This window comes from Ovis canadensis, chromosome 15, assembly GCF_042477335.2.
Source record: "Ovis canadensis isolate MfBH-ARS-UI-01 breed Bighorn chromosome 15, ARS-UI_OviCan_v2, whole genome shotgun sequence".
NCBI lineage: Eukaryota > Metazoa > Chordata > Mammalia > Artiodactyla > Bovidae > Ovis > Ovis canadensis.
Genome location: NC_091259.1, coordinates 40,008,963 through 40,030,544, shown reverse-complemented (window position 1 = coordinate 40,030,544; position 21,582 = coordinate 40,008,963). Strand labels below are relative to the sequence as shown.

The following is a 21,582-nucleotide window of genomic DNA, read 5'->3' as shown; positions in this document are numbered from 1 at the left end:
TGGAAGAACAGTATGATGTTAAAAAGCTTCATCAAAAAATACAGAAATTAATCGTACTAAGGGAAGTAATTGACTATGCCAAAGCCTTTGACTTATTGTTTATTATTGTTTATTGTGTGGATCACAATAAACTGTGGAAAATTCTGAAAGAGATGGGAATACCAGACTGCCTGACTTTGCCTCCTGAGAAACCTATATGCAGGTCAGGAAGCAACAGTTAGAACTGGACATGGAACAACAGACTGGGTCCAAATAGGAAAAGGAGTACGTCAAGGCTGTATATTGTCACCCTGCTTCTTTAACTTCTATACAGAGTACATCATGAAAAACGCTGGGCTGGAAGAAGCACAAGCTGGAATCAAGATCGACGGGAGAAGTATTAATAACCTCAGATATGCAGATGACACCACCCTTATGGCAGAAAGTGAAGAGGAACTAAACAGCCTCTTGATAAAAGTGAAAGAGGAGAGTGAAAAAGTTGGCCTAAAGCTCAACATTCAGAAAACTAAGATCATGGCATCTGATCCCATCACTTCATGGGAAATAGATGGGGAAACAGTGGAACAGTGGCTAACTTTATTTTGGGGGGCTCCAAAATCACTGCAGATGGTGATTGCAGCCATGAAATTAAAAGATGCTTACTCCTTGGAAGGAAAGTTATGACCAACCTAGATAGATAGCATATTCAAAAGCAGAGACATTAGTTTGCCTACAAAGGTCCATCTAGTCAAGGCTATGGTTTTTCCAGTGGTCATGTATGGATGTGAGAGTTGGACTGTGAAGAAAGCTGAGTGCCGAAGAATTGATGTTTTTGAACTGTGGTGTTGGAGAAGACTCTTGAGAGTCCTTTGGACTGCAAGGAGATCCAACCAGTCCATCCTAAAGGAGATCAGTCCTGGGTGTTCATTGGAGGGACTGATGCGAAAGCGGAAACTCCAGTACTTTGGCCACTTCATGTGAAGAGTTGACTCATTGGAAAAGACCCTGATGCTGGGAGGGATTGGGGGCAGGAGGAGAAGGGGATGACAGAGGATGAGAGGGCTGGATGGCATCACCGACTCGATGAACATGAGTTTAAGTGAACTCTGGGAGTTGGTGATGGAGAGGCAGGCCTGGCGTGCTGTGATTCATGGGGTCGCAAAGAGTCGGACACGACTGAGCAACTGAACTGAAGTAAGCCAAGAGAGAAAGATAAATATTGTATGATATCACTTATACCTAGAATCTAAAAATGATACCAATGAACTTATTTGCAAGACAGAAACTGACTCACAGACACAGAAAACAAATTTATGGTTCCCAAAGCAGAAGCAGGGAAAAATTAGGACTTTGGGATTAAAATACACACACTACTTTGCATAAAATAAACAACAAGGCACTATGGCATAGCACAGGCAACTATACAGTAAGTCCCCTACATACAAACCTTCAAGTTGTGAACTTCCAAAGATGTGAAAATGCACGTGGTTCCAGCAAGGAACCAGAACCTGAGCCATCAACGTCAGGCATGAATGAAATTGCAGCTTGCCTTCCGTCTCCTATTGCTGATGATCTTTCAGCTCCACCACCTCCCACCTCCTCTCCCTCCTCCAGTCGGTAACTCCTCTTGCCTGTTCACTCGATGCCAGCCCCTGTATGCCAGCTGTTGCGCTGTACTACTGTACTTTTCAAAATACTAAACTGTAAGACTTAAAATGTTTTCTTCATTTTTGTGTTTGCTTTTTCTGCATTACTTTTAGGAAAAGCGTTATAGACCTGTTATAATACAGTGCTATACAGACGATTGTGTTAGTTGGGTATACCGAGGCTAGCTTTGCTGGACTTAGGAACAAACTGCTCTCAGAACATGCAACTAGGTCGTATCTAGGGGCCTTACTGTGCTCACTATTTTATAATAACCTATCACGGAAGAGAATATAAAAAAGAATATACCGAGATTTCTGTATCTGTATATATGTATACTGACCACTCTGCTGTACACCTGAAACTAACACAACATCGTAAATCAATCAACTGTATTTCAATAACTTTTTTTTAAGGCTCCATAGGGGCACTTACTTCAGCTCGTTGGTTTCCATGCCCTGGGCAATGGCCATGATGATGCCGCCATGGTCCCCCCATGTGTAGTAGTGAGGTCCGGGCAGAGCCTGGAGGGAGACACAGACAGACAAGTGCTCATGCCACCGCCAGGGAGGTGGCCAGGAAGGAACAGTGCACACCTCACACACATTCACAGGCACAGGCACACACAAGGCAGGGATGCCACCCCCTGAATACAAATTTCCATTCCCAGAGCACTTCCCATCCATTATCTCACCTGCTGCACACAGCCCCAGGCAGGAACAGAGCAAGTATTCACATCCCGATTTTTAAATTTCATTTGTATATACCCAGCTGCACTGCATCTCTGTTGTTGCACATGGGCTTTCTCTAGTCGCGGTGAGTGGCGGGGTCACTCTCTAGTTGTGGTGGGTGGGCTTGTCATTGGGGTGGCATGTGGGCTCAACAGTTGTGGTAGACAGGCTTAAGCTGCCCCAAGGCATGTGGAATCTTCCCAGACCAGGGATTGAACCTGGGTCCCCTGCATTGGATGGTGGATTCTTAACCAGTAGACCATCAGAGAAGTCCCCAGTTGTTGTTGGTTTTTTTTTTTTGCCAAATGAATAAAACTAGAGTTTCTATTAAAAGTGGCAGACTATAAACAGCAAAGGTAGGAATCAAACTCAAATCTCTGCGCTTCACCAGCTGTGATTAAAGGGTAACCAAGGAGGGACTTCTCTGGTAGTCCAGTGGTTACAGATCTGCCTTCCAGCACAGAGGACACAGGTTTGATCCCTGATCAGGGAGCTAAGATCCAACATGCTGAGGGGCAACTAAGCCCATGTGCCCCAACTACTGAGCCTGCACACTCTAGAGGCTGTGCACCTCAATGAGACCCAGCACAGGCCCCCAAAAAACAAACAAGTAACCAACTGGAATTCTGGCTCTACTGTGACAGAATAAGCCCACTACAGCCCACCTACTAATTACAAACAGAAACCTTTGGACAAAAAGACAGCTACCTGAGGATGCTGTAAAGTAAACAAAATCAGGCAGCTTGTGAAGAGGCCTAAAAACCTGGAGAAGCTACCCAAACGACTGAGGCTTCCTGGTACACCTTTACCCTGAGGGAATGCCCCAGCCTCGGATACCGCAATCCCAGGCAGGTGGCTAAAGTTTTATAGAAATTTTCTGCTTAAGGAGACAGGAAAATAAGCTCCTGCAATTTTCCTACAGAAAAATGTAGATGGAATCCCAGAAAGGGGATTTTGAGGAAGTAAACACTCTAATTCTGTGTATAGACTCACACAGATTTCAGCTTGACCCCTAAGCTGTAAGTGTGTGGAACAGACCCAAACCAGCACAGAAAAGACTCAGCAACCTGAACCGAGGTTTCCACAGAATGCAAGATGGAACTTACAGTCCACATCTGAACAGATCCATTACGTGCTAAAACAGAAATTGCCACATCCTCCACAAGATTTCATTTCATGTCCTGGATACTATCCAAAAATCACTCAACATGCATACAGCTCAGGAAAATGTCTCCAATCCTCCAGGGAAAAGACAATCAATGGGTGCCAAGCTCAAGACAATTCAAAGGTTGGAATTGCCAAATGCTATAAAAACAGTCATAACTGTGTTTCACAATGTAAAGGAAAACACACCTGAAATGAGCAAAAGACAAGAATTCTTCCCAGAGAAGTGAAAACTACTTTATAAAAAAAAAAAAGGAAAGAACTCTAGAACAGGAAAATGAAGTGTTTGAAACAGGAAAGTCATTGACGGGCTCAATGACAGAACAGAAATGACAAAGGAATTCGTGAATTTAAACGTGAATATACAGGAGTAAAAATGATCTATTCTAAAGAACGTACAGAATAAAAGACTTAAAAGAGAAAAGCCCCAAAGACTCATGGGACAAAGGGCCTAATAATTGCAGGCCATGATGAACAGGAGAAAGGAACTGAAGCAGGAAAAATATTTGAAAAAAATAATGGCTGAAAATCCCCCAAATTTGATGAAAGAGATAAATTTGCATATTCAAGATATGTGTCCCCCAAAACACTAAGCACAAAGAAAATTATACCTAGAAACATCATAATAAAACTGTCGAAAACCAAAGATAAAACAAGATCAGAGTATCTTAAGAAAAATGACATGATACATACATGAAAATGATAACCAATGAGTATAGATTTCGCATCAGAAGACAGTACATCTTCAAAGCACAGACGCACCTCGGAGATACTATAGGTTCAGTTCCAGACCACCACAAAGACACGAACCACCATGAAGCAAATCACATGGTTTTTTGGTTTCTCAGTGCTTATTAAAGTTATGTTTGCACTAAACTACACTCTAGTAAGTGTACAATAGCATTATGTATAAATAAAACAATGTACATACTTTAATTTTAAAATGTTTTATTGCTCAATGGAGTAGAACAGAAAGCCTTAAAATAGACTCACACATATATGGCCAATTGATTTTCAAACAGGCACCAAGGCAATTCAGTGGAGGAAAGAGAAGTATTTCCAACAGGGGATATTGGACCAACTGAATGTCTATAAGGATAAAGGAGTATCAACCCTTCTCTCATACCAGATACACAAATTAACTCAAAATAGATCATAAACCTAAACCCTAAAACTATAAAACCTGCAAAAGAATAAATAAGGGACAATCTCAGCAACCGTGGAAAGGACAAACATCTCTCAGAACAACAAAGAGCATAAAACACTGAAGAAAAGAGCTGATAAATTAGACTTCATCAAAAGTAAAAATATCTACTCTTCAAAAGACACCATGAAGAAAATTAAAAAAAAAAAAAAAAACAAGCCACAGGCTGAGAAAATATTTATAACACACAGAAAAAGACTTAAATCCGGAATATTTTTTTTTTTTCAGAAAAACCTCTTACAGCTCAATAAGACAACCTAATTTTTTTAAAAGGGTAAAATATCTGAACAGACACTTCAGAAAAGATTTTTAAATGGCCGATGAGCACATGAAGTTCAACATCATTAGTCAAAGAAATGCCAATTAAAACTACAATGAGATATCAAATGCACTTATTAAAATGTGTAAAATTTAAAATGTTGACCTTATCAAGTGTTGGCAAGCATCTGAAGCAATCAGAACTCACACACTGCTGGTGGAAATGTGAAATGATACATCCACTTTGGAATACAATTTGATAATTCCTTTAAAAGTTAGACATATACCAATTAGGTTGCCCACTCTTTCCTTCCTGCAGTATCTACCCAAGAGAAATTAAATATATATGTCCACCTAAAAAACATGTAATTAAATGCTTGTAACAACTACATTGTAATCACTAGAAACGAGAACGTTCATCAACTGACCAATGGATAAAGAAATTGTGGAATATCCCCACAATGGGATACTAATCAACAATAAAAAAGGAAAGAACCGCTGATAAATGAAACAACATAAAAGAACCTCAAAATTCTCACAATGAGAGCTAGCAGCCAGGCCAAAAGACTGCACAGTGTATTAGTCCATTTACACAGAATTCTAGAAAATGTTAATAATCTGGAGGGATGAGGGTAGAGAGAGGGATGAATCGCAAAGGAGACAAAAAGATACTTGGGTGGGGCGATGAAGCGGTCTTAATCGTGGTGCATTGGTGAAGAGGTAGTAAGGGTGATCAATTCTGATCAAACTGTATACTTCAAATACGTGCAGTTTATTGTACCTCTATATACCTCAATAAAGTTGTTGTTGTTGTTGAAGGACCTCTATGAATTTGAGGATTTGCCCACCTAATTAGTAGTATGAATAGAAGGGGAACAAGAATTCTAGTCATCAGTTTTCTAGGCAGCATCTGTCAACTGCATCCCATTTCTTCATCGCGGGCCGCCATCGATCCCCTTCACACAGTCGAGACTGCCCTCTTAAGAGAAGGCTGCCCATGGGGACTCAGATTCCCCCTCACACAGACACTCTCAAGCTTTTCATCCCCTCGTTAGCTCTCTGCTAGTTCCAAAACTGTGGTCCCTGTGGGATGGCCACCTCTTGGCTGGCGGGGAGCGTGCCCAGCGGAAGGCACTGACAGCTGCCCCCACATCAGCCGGACAACCCCACTTCCCTGCAGGAGCAGCGAGACACCACTTTCTCCGCAGAAGGAAATCGCTTGCAGATGTTCAAATTCCAAATTACACCAACATCAGAAGGTACAAACCAACCACAAGCCTATTCGCAGAGGAAAGAACACCCAATTTCAAAAGGAATGTCCGGCTCCAGGGAAGAGGAAAACCACTGCTTAATCGCTCCCATGGGGGCGGGACGAGGATGGCCCCAAATTCCAAACTGTTCACACATTTTTGACTACTCTGGACTTAACAGTCTCCTTCATCCAAATACAGAATTATGTTCTCTACCCTGCTGTAGAGCTGTATCTCTGTCTCTCTTTCTCCCTCTCTGTTTCTCTCACTCACACACACACACACACACACGATGTCTGGGTCCTACATGTCTCAGCTGGAGGAATGGTGAACCCTACCCCAAATGAGATAAGGTACATGACGGGCCTCTGTAGACTGCAAAGACCCAGATAAATGTTGGGCATGACTACTGCTTCACGTACATAGTATTTCTCTATGAAAGTGCACAAGTCGCATTCCCAGGAAGGGCACCATGAGGATGGGAGCTGCCTGCTGGCTCTGCTGACAACCCCTCAGCCCTCCTGAGGTCACGCCCGGCTGGCAGGAGATCTGGGGGATTCTACCCCAGAAGCTCCCCACAGGCACAGAACGAGACCAGATGCCTGTCTCCCTGGTGAGGGAAAAAACACTTCTTTGTTTTACAAGTTTGGAAATTCTCTAATGTCCAAGGCTGAGTTAGCATTTTGGGACTACAGTACTAGCACTTCAGAACCGGTATAATTGATTCCTGAGGACCCAAATTTAGTCACACGAACTTAAGGCAGACACAGCTTCCCTCCACAGCACAGAATGTGCCATAGCACAGAATGAGATGAAGGACCCAGTGATGGGGGGACGGGCTTGACTTAAACCTTCAATAGCACGCAAAGAAAAGTAAGTGACTAGTTCAGACATGATACCACGACATTACAATTTGCTGATGGAGTCAGCTAACCCTTACTGAGCACCCAGTGTCCATACTAGACACTGTTAGTCCCAGAGGTAAAGAAGTGACAAAACAGACACCACTTTATCCTCGTGGAACTTGTCATTTTGGAATGTTTACACAAATTCACAGTTGTTGTTTTATTAAGTCTGTTTTTGATTCAAAGTCACATTTTTAGCAAAATCACAAGCCCACATTATGGAGTGTGATAACAAATCAGTGCAGCTGACCCTGTGTGTGGCTCCTGGTATCTCTCTGAATTTCATAACCACACTTGGCTCTGTGGGCTCCCCCCAACAGGCCATGTGTGTCCCTGACACATTAAGACACGGCCCACATTCTCACACTAACAAGAACAGGGGTGTGGGATGAGGGAGCTGACCTCTCGCCACCGGGCTCCAGCACTGCTGGAGATATATACGTTGGTCTTGCTCGCCAGGTTCTTTCCCACCGAACCTAAAATGCAAGAAGAGCAATTATTCCTAAGGTCAAGAAAACATCAGTTTATCATCTGGCCCAACCAGAACTGCTGAGTCCTCTAACAACAAGGACATCTCAGGACCACGAACAGCCAGGGATGCCCTAGGTGGCAGGGGTCCTTGTGTATGCGGCTGCACATAAGCCAGCAGCTAAACCCATCAGTGACGACAGGCAAAGTCAACTCACCGGTGGCGATGATGAGCCCGGGCGCCGACTCCTTGGACAGGATGGGCATCCTCCGAAGCTGGAGGCTCAGCAGCTGGCTGAGCCGCTGGGCCAGGTGCAGGGAGCAGCCCTGGGAGAGCTGCAACACAAGTTCAGCTGCTGTCATCGCGTGACATGCCCCCCAGTCTCCCTCTAAAGGCCGAGGCTTCCTGTGCCCACACTGCAGCTGGCACAAAGCAAGGAGACTTGGCCCCAAGGAGACCAGAGCCACAGCCAGGCTGTCCCCACCCTCGCCCCAGATGGACATGAGCATCTGAACCATGTAAACACCACTCGTGGGAGAAAAGAGAAAGACACTAAGGAAAAAAAATTCCTTCTGAGACTCTAAGAGAAGAGCAGTTAGAAATCAGAGCTATATATAAACAGGTAATCTCAGTTCAGTTCAGTCGCTCAGTTGTGTCCGACTCTTTGCGACCCCATGGACTGCAGCATGCCAGGCCTCCCTGTCCATCATCAACCCACAAGGAACTATTGTATGGCACGGAGAACTATACTCAGTGCCAAAAAGGGAAAAGAATCTGAAAGAGTATATGCAGGTATATATCTATGTATTTATGTATGACTGAATCACTTTGCTGCATGCCCGAAACTAACACAACATTGTAAACCAACTCTAATTCAATGAAAATTTTGAAAGAAAGAAGTCAGTGCCAACTTAACTAGATGTGAAAGCTGTCCCTCGCTCAGTGTTACCCAGCATTTCTCTCACGTCACTCAGAGAACTGAAATGATTTCATGGTGCTTATTTTCTAAGCCACTGGAGATGCATTTCAAATATGATTTAAGCAACTCAGTCAGAAGGAAAACCAAGACTCAGAAGTCAGAAAGTCTTACTGACACACTTCCAGATGTACAACATCTGAGATGCAAACACCAGAAGATCCACGTGGCGTTTTTTCAAGTGGTCTGCATTTGTACAGAAAGTCTTCAGGTGTCCTCTGCAAGACTTGGAAGTTATTCCGACTGGCCTCCAGTACTTAGGTTCAAATTTCAATAGTGCCGCAAACAAGGTCTTTTGCTATAGGATCAGGTCACGCCCAATTCTCCAGCCAGAAACTGACTGTCAAATGTTACTTAGCCTCCTCTAGTATTCTAGATAGGGTATCTCTATTTGTGCTTATTTTACAGGGCAAAACTGATATGATTTGCGAGATATACTTACTTTTATAACAAAAGGATTTCTCTAACAAATATCTGTCTTAAAATAAGGACGGGGGACCTTTCCCGGTGGTCCGGTGTTTAACATCTGCACTTCCAATGCAGGGGGCAGGCATTTGATTCCTGGTCAGGGAACTACATCCCACCTGTCACAACTGAGACTTAGCATAGATTAAAAATAATAATAATAAATTTTTCTAAAAGAAAAAGAAAATGGAAGTATAGGGCATCATATAAAGCTAGGGATCACGGTCACAGACTTCTTTCCAGGAAAAAGGAAGCGGCTGCTTGAGTGAATGGGAACCCTGAATGAGGCCAAATAACACATTTGAGGATCATGAGCTTTTTAGATGAAGAAACAGGTAAGGAAAATGGTAGAATCCTAAATTATATTCAGGAAAGAATTTTATAAGACATTCCTCAGAAATAATAACGTATGGCAAGGGTTCCCAAACTTTCTAGGTTCCCAACACAATCAGTGTCTCAGTAAATTATTTTTATAATTGCCTTAGATCAGAAGAAATACTAATATTTTTTACCACAGCTAAGTCTAAACAACCTAATAAGTGCATGTCCTAATAATGTAGCAGCAATAGTCTGAAATAATACTACATGTGTTTACAGTTAAGCTGAAAATACCATAAAACTTTTATTTCATCCTTACATAACCACAATTACTTAATAATAGGGTGTAAATACCTGTTAGGCACTGCACAGCTTCTCAAACTTCAGAATCTAAGCAGATACCACTACTACCATTTCCTAAACCAGACCGATTTTCGTACTTGCTTTTCACCATGTAAACTGCCAAGCAAGAGTCCAGCTTCACAAAGATATGTCATCCAAAGACATACAGCATGAGCTAATGTTGAAGCTATGAACTAACCCAAGAGAGTAAATTCAGATGGTGACCAACAGACATCAAGCACCCTTCAAACATTTAAAATACCCCATGGTGCTTCTGCAAGCCCATTACAGCACCCCAAGATAACTCGGTGCAGAGTTTCAGAACAGTGAGAGCAGAACTACAGTTACAAGTGTTTTTAAAACAATCCAAACAAGAGCGTAGCATCTATACCTCACAATTGATTTTCTCTCCGTATTCGGTGAAGGCTGGGGCCTGAAGGAACTCCCAGGTCCCACCTTTGTCGAAGGTGATGACGGATCTCATGTTTTCCTCATTCATGGAGCCACTGATGAGAGTAGCAATGTAGACCCCCTGTAACCCCTCCACTCGGTGGAAGTCAGCAAATGGTTCATTGGCAAAATACCTACAGTAAGAGAAAATAAGTGGTGTTATCTGCTAGGGATATTTTTATTTTAAATAACAGAAGTTAACCATTTTTTTAGATTTTTTTTTAATGTGGACAATTTTTAAAGTCTTGATTGACTCTGTTACAACATTACTTCTGTTTTATGTTTTGGCTTTTTGGTTGCAAGCCATGTGGGATCTCAGCTCCCCAACCAGGGACTGAAACTGCACCTTCCCTTCACTAGAAGGCGAAGTCTCAACCCCTGGACCACCAAGGAAGTCCCCGCAAAATTTAACCATGTTAAAGAAGATTCACTGGCATTAAGTATCTTCCTAATGTTATGCAACCTTCATCACTATGTAGTCCCAGACATTTCTATCATCCCAAAGGGAAACCCTGCACCCTCTGAGAGCCACACCTCACTATTCCTTCCCACTCCAGATGCTGGCAACCACTGGTCAGTTCACTATCTCTATTTGTCACTGCTATTCAGTCACTAAGTCGAGTCCAACTCTTTGTGACCCCATGAACTGCAGCACGCCAGGCTTCCCTGTCCTTCACTGTCTCCAGAGTTTGCTCAGATTCATGTCCATTGAGTCAGTGATGCCATCCAGCTGTCTCATCCTCTGTCGTCCCCTTCTCCTCCCACCTTCTATCTTTCCCAGCATCAGGGTCTTTTCCAATGAGTTAGCTCTTTGCATCAGGTGGCCAAAGTATTGGAACTTCAGCATCAGTGCTTCCAAAGAATATTCAGGACTGATTTCCTTTAAGATAGACTGGTTTGATCTCCCTGCAGTCCAAGGGACTCTCAAGAGTTTTCTCCAGTACCACAGCTCGAAAGCATCAATTCTTCAGCACTCAGCCTTCTTTATGGTCCAACTCTCACATCCGTACACAGCTACTAGAAAAACCATAGCTTGCACTTGCCTATTCTGGATATTTCATATAAATGTAATTATATAACATATGACCTTTTGTATCTGGTTACTTTCCCTTACTCTATTTTCAAGGTTCATCCATATTGTATCGGTACTGTATTCCTTCCTTCCTGTGGCTGAATAAATTGCCTTTTTTTTTTTTAACTTTGAAAGCCAAGATGCTCATCTGATCAATTACTCCTCACATGAGGCTCAGAACGATAACTATAACACAGAAAAGTTGATGTGAGAGTTACAGTTATTTCTCCACGAACGACATTGACCCCAAATCCTCCAGTGAGCCTGGATAAACAGGAAACAATAAACCAAACTTACCAGATACTAAGTACAGTACTGGCCTGTTCACAACAGCCAAGACATGGAAGAAGCCTGAATGTCCATCCACAGATGAGGGGATAAAGATGTGGCATGTATACAGTGGAATGCTACTCAGCCACAGAAAAGAATGAAATAATGCCATCTGCAGCAACAGGGGCGGACCCAGAGATGACCGTAAGCGAAGTAAGTCAGAAAGAGAACGACAAACACCACTTGCATGTGGACCCTAAAATACGACCCAAACAAACCAATCTAGGAAATTAAAGCAGACTCGCAGACATGGAGAACAGACCTGTGGCTGCTGACAGGGATGGGACAGGGAAGGATGGAGAGTTCGGGCTTAGCAGATGCAAACTATTTTATACATAGGCTGGATAAACAACAAAGCTCTGACTGTATAGCACAGGGAACTATATTCAATATACTGCGAGAAACTATAATGGAAAAGAATGTGTGTGTGTGTGTGTGCATGTGTGTGTATAAATGAATCACTCTGTCACACAGCAGAAATTAAGACAATACTGTAAATCAACTAGACTTCAGTTTAAAATAAAAATTATAGTGCAGTGCTGGGGCTTACAATTTAACCCAGTCTACAGAAATATAGCTAAGGGGTTACACTGTCCAGATACTTATAACTAATTAGCCAACACCCTGATCAGACAGAAGCCCACAGGATTTGTCAGGGAACAGAGCAGAAGCCTTCCCAAAGAAACAGTACATCCAACGAGGATGGCTCTGGAAACCTTGAGGTTATGCTTATTAACAGGGAAACAGCGACAAAGACCTCCCTGGCCTTAACTGCTATGCCCAGATCCTGCAACTTCCCTGAGCAGTAGTTTTGCACTAACATGGTACATGTTCTAAGGACAGATTCCCAAGAAAGGTAGCCACAGTTCACACGTGGCTTTTAAAACTGGAAGTATGTCCTTTGTTTGGAGAGTTCTGAGCCACCGGGCTTTATTAATGACAAAAAAAAAAAAAACACAGAACTGCACGTTCCTGTCATCCATCATATAAATCTGAAGCAGGAAGACTGTTTTGCCAGTTCAGACAGAGAGATGCACACAGGTTCAGACAGAGAGATGCACACAGAAGTGGCAGAACCACCTTGCCTGAGAGACAGAGCAAGGTCCTCCAGAAAACACTGGCGCTGAGACCACATGTTCTGATACGTGGTTTCCTTAGTTCCGGTTTAGTTGGTTTTCAGTTGCTTCCCTAGGAATCAGCCCAGGTCTGTTACCCCCCTTGCCCTCTATTCACACGACTCTCTTGCTTGTGATTCTACTATTGTGAGGGTCACCACAGGCTTCTTCCAATTTATCTGGGAGGTCTGAGTTTCCCTCGTCTCGAGGAGCCTTGTTTCTTTCCACGGTCTTTCTCCTGGCGTTTTATCTTTTCAATCTAAGCAGAAGCCTGTCCCCTGTACCTCCACTTTCCTCCGGGTCCCGGTCCATCCTGTCATCTCTCCTTCTAACATCTCACACCTTGCAACCACCTGACTCACCCAAGCACCTCTCCACAAGAGTCCGTATTCTTCCATTTTCTCTCACTGGCTCTCACCACTTGCTTTTCCCTCTCGCCAGACAGCTCACTAGGTCCCTCTCGGCCACCTTCAGCCCAGAACCCAGCAGTCCTCCTCAAAATGCCCCGCAGGCAAGCCACTTCTTCCGTCCACCCCATGTCTGTCCTGCCATCTTAGACAGTGCCTCCCCTCGGCACCTCTCACCAAGGTCAGGGCCATCCCTGGGAAGAATTCCTCCTCCAGGTCTCTAAGTAACGAGACCGAGGTCCTTGGCACCCACTTCCCCACTAGGCGCAAATCACAGCTCATGTTGTTTGGTTTTCCTTTCTGAGCTAAGCCAGCCTGCCCACATAAACTGCTCACTCACACTTCTCCACTGTCATCACACTGAGATGGAGATGCAGATGGCAAAGGTCACTTAAGTGAGCACATCTCCAGTCTCAAGATAAAAATCTGAAGAAAGGAATGAGAAAGTCAAAGAGGAAAGCAGTCTATGAATCTTGATGTAAATCTACTTTCAGTTTCGTAACTGGATGCTCAGGCGGGGCGGGGCGGGAAATGCCGTAACTTCATAAAGGGCCATTTGCGTGCTGGCATTACGGAGGTTCCCACCCTGCAGAGAGCCACGCTCTGCAGCTCTGGGGTCCCCCTCCATCTCCATCCTGAAGAGCTGACAGATGCAGAAGCTGAGGGAACTTTGGCCGAACTGTGACTTACTGGCCCCATGGCCAGAGTCTCTCAAAGGTGAGAGAGTCGGCAAGAGGCCAGAGAGAGTGGTTCATGATTTTAATTACAAGTCAGGCGACTATCCAGATATTCAAGCTGGATTTAGATAAGGCAGAGGAACCAGAGATCCAATTGCCAACATCCGCTGGATCATCAAAAAAGCAAGAGAGTTCCACAAAAACATCTATTTCTGCTTTATTGACTATGCCAAAGCCTTTGACTGTGTGGATCACAATAAACTGTGGAAAATTCTGAGAGAGATGGGAATCCCAGACAACCTGACCTGCCTCCTGAGAAACCTATATGCAGGTCACGAAGCAACAGTTAGAACTGGACATGAAACAACAGACTGGTTCCAAATAGGAAAAGGAGTACGTCAAGGCTGTATATTGTCACCTTGCTTATTTAACTTATATGCAGAGTACATCATGAGAAACGCTGGACTGGAAGAAACACAAGCTGGAATCAAGATTGCCGGGAGAAATATCAATAACCTCAGATATGCAGATGACACCACCCTTATGGCAGAAAGTGAAGAGGAACTAAAATGCCTCTTAATGAAAGTGAAAGAGGAGAGTGAAAAAGTTGGCTTAAAACTCAACATTCAGAAAACAAAGATCATGGCATCCGGTCCCGTCACTTCATGGCAAATAGATGGGGAAACAATGGAAACAGTGGCTGACTTTATTCTGGGGGGCTCCAAAATCACTGTGGATGGTGATTGCAGCCATGAAATTAAAAGACACTTGCTCCTTGGAAGAAAAGTTATGACCAACCTAGACAGCATATTTAAAAGCAGAGACGTTACTTTGCCAACAAAGGTCTGTCTAGTCAAAGCTATGGGTTTTCCAGTAGTCATGTATGGATGTGAGAGTTGGGCTATAAAGAAAGCTGAGCGTTGAAGAACTGATGCTTTTGAACTGTGGCGTTGGAGAAGACTCTTGAGAGTCCCTTGGACTGCAAGGAGATCCAACCAGTCCATCCTAAAGGAGATCAGTCCTGCGTGTTCATTGGAAGGACTGATGCTGAAGCTGAAGCTCCAATACTTTGGCCACCTGATGTGGAGAACTGACTCATTGGAAAAGATCCCGATGCTGGGAAAGATTGAAGGCAGGAGGAGAAGGGGACGACAGAGGATGAGATGGTTAGATGGCATCACCGACTCAATGGACTTTAATTTGAGTAATTCCAGGAGTTAGTGATGGACAGGGAGCCTGGCATGCTGCAGTCCACGGGGTTGCAAAGAGTCAGACACGACTGAGCGACTGAACTGAACTGAAGGCGACTATTGCTCACTGCTACAAAGGAATGACGTACGTTACACATGGATAAAATCTGAAAACACTACCCAAAGCGAACTAGACACAAAGGTCAGGTGTCACGGTATGATTCTATTTATATGAAATAGCCAGAAAAGGCAAATTCATAGAGACAGAAAGCAGCCTGATGACTGCCAGGGGCTTAGGGGAGAGAAATTACTGAACAGTTAAGTGATTTTCTTTGGGAAAAATGTAAATGTTTGGGAATTCGGTAAGGCTGGTGGTTGCACGGCACTGTAAATGTGCTATGTTGCACTGAGTTGTTTACTTTAAAACGGATAAGTTTACATTATGAGAGTTTCACTTCAATAAATCATTAAAAATAAAAGAAAGCCACTGGGAGCCAGCCTGAGGAGGCAGTGACTGACCAAACCAGAACAACCTGAGGATGAATCATGGAAGGGATGGTTTATAACACATTACAAGACACTGAATAATAAACAACCTCTGAGTCTACGCTGGGAAACAAAGTTAAGGAGTAAAAGATGACAGCACCTCCAAAGGAGAAGAAATAGGGTGTGGAAAAGTGTACCAGAGCACACAGAAAGTTCTCGACTTGGTATCTAATAGGCATCCTCAGATGGGAACTCGCCCAGCCCTCCTGGACAGTCTGAAACCATCACTGTGCCGGTTGCTCCAGCCAAGCAGTGGTGGGTCCCTGACTTCCCCTCCTTCTCGCAAACCCCATGTCCAATCCATCAGTCAAATGCATCAGCAAATGGGTCAAAACGAAAGTGATACTCGCTCCTATGCGACCCTATGGACTGCAGCCCTCCAGGCTCCTCTGCCCACGGAAATCTCCAGGCAAGAATACTAGAGGGGGTAGCCATTCCCTGCTGCAGGGGAATCTTTCCAACCCAGGGATCAAATCCATGGCTTCTGCATTACAGGTGGGTCTTTTACTGTCTGAGCCATCAGGAAGCCTCTGACCATTTCCATCATCTCCACTGCTACCGCTCCAGGTCCCGCCAACCTCAACCTCCACTGGCCCGGATTTCGGCAGTGATCTCACAGCTGGATCTCCCAGTTTGCAAGTCTGCTGTCTAATTTCCACACAGCATGGCTTCTTTAAAAGATAAGTCACATGAGTATCCACTGAAAATAATCTATAATACTGCCCATTTATGTTTTATGCACTTTTCTTTACATAATGCAATTCACATTTTTTAAAGTGATGTCCAAAAAATGTAACAGGTTAAATCAAGTGATATCCAGCTTCTGGTCAAAACCCTCCATCATGCTTAAGAGGAAAAAAAAAAAAAAAAGATCTTGCTATGCCCTTGAGGGCCCTGTACAATCTAAACCCTGCTTTCTTGGTTCCTGTGTCTTAGGCATGCTCTCTCCCGTCCATCAGCTGGTTGATCTACCCTGGCCTCCACACTGCTTAAATCACTCAAGTCCCACCCCAGAGCCCCTGTGCCTACTGTTCCTCCACCTGCAAGCCTCCTCCCCAAGTTATGTGCCCAGCTCCCTCTCCTGTGTAACTCAGGCACCTGCTCAAACATCATTCTCCTAGAACAGCCTTCCATGACCGGCTCATATAAAGCAATGCCCTTGTAACCCACTGTCCTCTTATCTCACTTTATTTTTCTTCTCTGCACTCAGCATTATCGGCAGTATTTGTTTCTATTTTGTCTTCCCATAATTAGAACAAAAGCTCCATGGATCAGGGAGCTTGTTCCAAGTTTTCCTTGCTGGATACACAATACTGCACGGCTGTACATGCAAAGCCACCAGGCACTGAACAGCAGCATCCCTGCTGAATGACCCAGCAACTTGAAGAGGGACAGCGGGCAGCAAGGACATGCCCTGTGACCTGAGGTTCACAGCGATCGAGCCAGACCTCACTGCATACCAGCCAGTTCTGCCAGCTGGCTCTTCCCAAGAGCAGAGAGCAGTCTTAATCACATTGAGACACACACAAGAGTGGTCTGTCACAGACAAACGAGAGTAAATGACCTCGCGCCACTGATGGATCACAGTGCCACCCACATGGCATGGCATCCACCCCTTCCCAGTCCCAGACTCCTTCACGGCCCTGAGAACACTGTTACAGCAGGACCACTCCAGGCAGGTGACGTACTGATAAAGGACTTTCCCACAGATACCACAGAACAATACCTTGCAATTACCGGGGGGAGAATAATGATGTTAATTAACCAGAGTCACGTGGAGGAAGGGCCTTGTAGACACACATGCCAACTGGCCCAGAGGTGGTGGTGACGTTTTGCCAGTGCTGTTTCCTACTGGGTCTGAGATCACAAAACCAGGTAACTGAATGAAGGAACCCCAAAGGAGTGGCTGACACGGTGGCAGTGATCCTAAGAGTCACCCAGCACAGCAGTGCTCAGCCTCTGCACCACATAAACATGTGGGGACCTCCATGGTGGTCCAGTGGTTAAGAACCCTCCTGCCAATGCAGGAGACACATGTTCGATCCCTGGTCTGGAACGATCCCACATGCCTCGGGGCAATTAAGCCCGTGCACCACAGCTACTGAGCGTGCGCTCTACAGCCCTCTAGCCGCAACTACTGAGCCCAGGCTCTAGAGCTGGTGCTCCGAAACAAGGGAAAGCCACTGCAGTGAGAAGTCCATTCGCTGCACTAGAGAGGAGCGCCCACCCTCCGCAACTGGAGAAAGCCCACCAGCAGCAACAGAGACCCAGTGCAGAGAAAACCGAACCAGTAATAGTTGTTCTAAAAATTAAACAAGATCCTCAAGTGCCTGTCACACCTCAAACCGGATTAAAAAAAGTACTGTCTGGGAAGGTGAACCAGTAATCACTGGGGCTTCTGAAACCACCCCCAGGGGAGTCCAAATGTTCAGGGGATGCTGAAAACCACCCAATGAGAGGTCGTGCCAGGTAAGAAAGCAGGAAGTGGCCCTGCCTACCGGTCTCCTTACCTCACCAAGGTGTCACTGCCTGCCCCTGCTGGGCTGTAATAGAGCACATTCTCCAAGGACAGTGAGAACTTCAGCCCCTCTGCCTCCGAGATATACAGGTTGGTGCGGTTGTTACTGTGACTGACACACACAAATACCTGGTCCTCAGAGGCGTCCGCGATGTAATATTCCTTTGGCATCAAAAAATGAGAAAGACACAAGTCAAAAAAAACCACATATGCCCTGTGGAAGGTCCCTTTGCACACGCAAGCAAGGGCTTCTCAGTGTCCCAGGGAAGAGGGCAGTCCTGGAGCCCACGAGAGCTTCCCAGTCTTGGGAAAGAAGCTTGGCTGACTCTCTTTAGAGACCCTGAGGCTGTCCTCTGGCTGGAGCAGACCCCTTATCAGCAGATGGGGCACAAAATAAGAATGGGCCTTGAACTCCAAAAACGACCTAGAAATCACTTTTACGTAATGGTGTCTCATCATTACGACAAAGCATAATGCAAATTAATGTGCATTTCCTTCCCTCTCATTTCCTCTAAGATGACTACAGGAAGGCAGAACCCAGAGAAAGCAAAGAAGTAACAAACAAGTTCTTCATCACATACTCCTCTGAGCTACTAATCCTCCATCACACGAGGCCCTGGCATCAAGGCCTTCAAGTGCCACCTCCTCCCCACGGTCACTTCTCCGATGACCCAGCTCACACTGGCCTTTCCTATGGTTCTCTATGTCCTGGCACACACTGCACAGTCAGGCCTTTGACTGTACATGGTTTCTTCCTCTGCTCTGTTCTTGGACCCTCCAACCCATCTGTTTCTAAAAGGGTGAGACTCCAATCCTGTCCCCTTATGGAACCTCGCCATCTGTGACCAACACAGCAGGTACTTAATGAGTAACTGCTGCTGTCCCTGCCCTCCCATTCCTTCAGCACGGGCACACAGAGCCCATTGACTCTGGCTCCAAACCTCTCTGCCAATCCTTCTCCACTTCAAGCAAATTAAGGCTCCCATTCAGCTCCACTTCAACAAGTGAGGAGGGAAAAAACAGACCAAGATGCCCAAAGCATAGAGACTAGTCTAGAAAGTGACTCCAGGGAGCTTCCATCGAATATCCTCCCCCATCACCCTCCCCCTGACCTCTGCCTGAGGACAGCAGCACTCCCCCCCACCCACCGCGGACCCCACTCACATTAATAGGATGTCTTGTGACAAACTGGGCTGCTCGCATGGGCTTCCGGCCAAAGGAGACCCAGAGCTGGACAGAGGACGGTTGTGGACTGCCGAAGAGATGCTGCCAAGGAAGAGGAGGAGAAAAACACCAACTGTACCATATGATAATCATTCAGAACAAGTGTAAAAGGAAACAGGACAGTCAGATCCCTCTGATTCTACTAAAAACACTAACCAGTGTGACCCCAAATGCACATTTTGCAACGTCTGCCATCACTGGGCAGCCTGGGCGGTACCACTCTATCCTAGATACCTGGTCTGCAATAGATACAGACACTCCGGGCAGTACATGAAGAGAAAGGACAGAGTGTGAAGGGAGAACCTGAGCTTGGGGAGGGGGGCGGGGGCTGCCAAAGCTTAAGCAGAGAGCAAAAGGGAGAGGGGCTGTGTGATGAGTCTGGAGAGACAAGCTGGGTGGAACATACAGCCCGCAAACCACCAGAGGGTGACGTCCGCCACACACCTGATACGCACACAAAACACACCCTCTTCCCCTTTCTACTATTTCTAGATCGCAAGGATCCCCGAGCCACAGGGCTTTAGCTTTTACCAGCAGTTGAGGGAATCATCACCGATTCTATTTTTCAGTCTTTTCATCCTTCTCATCGATTAGGGTCTCTTGCTACAATATGTTTTCTCTGGGAGAGACAGGGTACTCCGTGGGATGCTGACCACGCACGCGACACTGGTCACACTGTGTTTCAGGGATACTAATCACAGCTGGGAGCGTGCTCATGTGTCTGAAAGTGCCAGATTCAGACTTAGCTCTCAATTTCTCTATGTTCCCATTTCTGTGTGTTTAGTTGCTCACTCGTGTCCGACTCTTTGAGACCCCATGTACTGCAGCCCGCCAGGCTCCGCTGTCCATGGGGATTCTCTAGGCAAGAAAATTGGAGTGGGTTGCCATTCCCTGCTCCAGGGGATCTTCCTAATCCAGGGATCGAACCCAGGTCTCCCACATTGCAGGTGGATTTTTTACCATCTGAGCCACCAGGGAAGCCTAGGTTCCAGTGTATCCCTCTATAAACTGAGAAGCTGATTTGAATGAGGACTTTGGGTATGGGCTTAAATGATCCAGGAACCCCATAAATATACATGCAAATTTTCCATGTGGATGCACTCACTCACTTTGCTGGGAGGATATATACATTTTAGAAGTTTCTCAAAAGGGCCAGTGATCCAAAAAAGAATACGAAACACTGCAAAGGCTCTAAATGTCTCTTTCCAGTTCTACAAGTCTGTGACCGGAAACTGAAGGCCAATTATTGCACACCTAGGAGGACAGGGAGGCCCATCCTCGTGTGTACATCCTCATGGGCATGACAATCATCCGACTTGAATGTCGGGATCCTCAGCCAGAAACGGTGAGCTTGGCTTCACTTACCCTCGACTATGTTGCTACTGTTTATTACAGATTTTTAATTCCTACAGAGTATAGAGATTTCAAATTTTCCTTTTTCTTTTTGATGTCACGTTTTCTTGACTGTAATATGACAACTGCTAAAGACTCAATGCTCATGGATGTCTAACAAACTTTGTGAAGAGCAAGCTGATGAAGGTGAAGTTTTTTTCTATTCACCTGAGCAGCTGAATGTACACACACACTCTCACATTTTTTCCAAGCCACCACTGAACACTGGTTAAAAGTAGTTTGTTTTAAAGAAGCCAGGCAGAGAAGTACAGAAGACTGCCTTCCCAAAATGGCACCCTGAAAACTGCATAATAGCCTGTCCTCAGTATGGGGTTATAGAAATGATGGATTGATTAAAACACAAAATGTATCACCCGAGTGAGAGAGTTCCCAAAATTGCTATGTATAAATTCCAAAAGCCCTCTTTAAGTCAATAAAGTTTTATAGCTATGTATCAAGGTCAGATGATTTAAGCCACCCTATATAAATCCTTATGATTATACATAAATACACAGAAGCAGAAGATATTAACAAGAGGTGGCAAGAATACACAGAAGAACTGTACAAAAAAAGATCTTCACGACCCAGATAATCACAAAGACGTGATCACTCACACTCATCTAGAGCCGGACATCCTGGAATGTGAAGTCACGTGGGCCTTAGGAAGCAACACCACGAACAAAGCTAGAGGAAGTGATGCAATTCCAGTTGAGCTGCTTCAAATCCTAAAAGATGATGCTGTGAAAGTGCTGCACTCAATATGCCAGCAAATTTGGAAAACTCAGCAGTGGCCACAGGACTGGAAAAGATCAGTTTTCATTCCAATCCCAAAGAAAGGCAATGCCAAAGAATGCTCAAACTACCACACAATTGCACTCATCTCACATGCTAGTAAAGTAATGCTCAAAATTCTCCAAGCCAGGCTTCAGCAATACGTGAACCATGAACTTCCAGAT

At 44.9% G+C, this 21,582-nt stretch overlaps 1 protein-coding gene across 1 annotated transcript in view; it reads right to left on the bottom strand.

Annotated features, from left to right (window-relative positions):
• The window catches only part of SORL1 (sortilin related receptor 1), a 167,040-nt gene that overhangs the window by 93,773 nt on the left and 51,685 nt on the right, over window positions 1–21,582 (bottom strand). The window contains exons 7-12 of the mRNA XM_069554212.1: window positions 19,175–19,276; window positions 18,003–18,172; window positions 10,097–10,289; window positions 7,822–7,939; window positions 7,538–7,611; window positions 2,059–2,147 (exon numbers count right to left, since the gene is read on the bottom strand). Coding sequence (XP_069410313.1) covers window positions 2,059–2,147; window positions 7,538–7,611; window positions 7,822–7,939; window positions 10,097–10,289; window positions 18,003–18,172; window positions 19,175–19,276 — 746 coding nt within the window. The remainder of the gene's footprint in view (window positions 1–2,058; window positions 2,148–7,537; window positions 7,612–7,821; window positions 7,940–10,096; window positions 10,290–18,002; window positions 18,173–19,174; window positions 19,277–21,582) is intronic.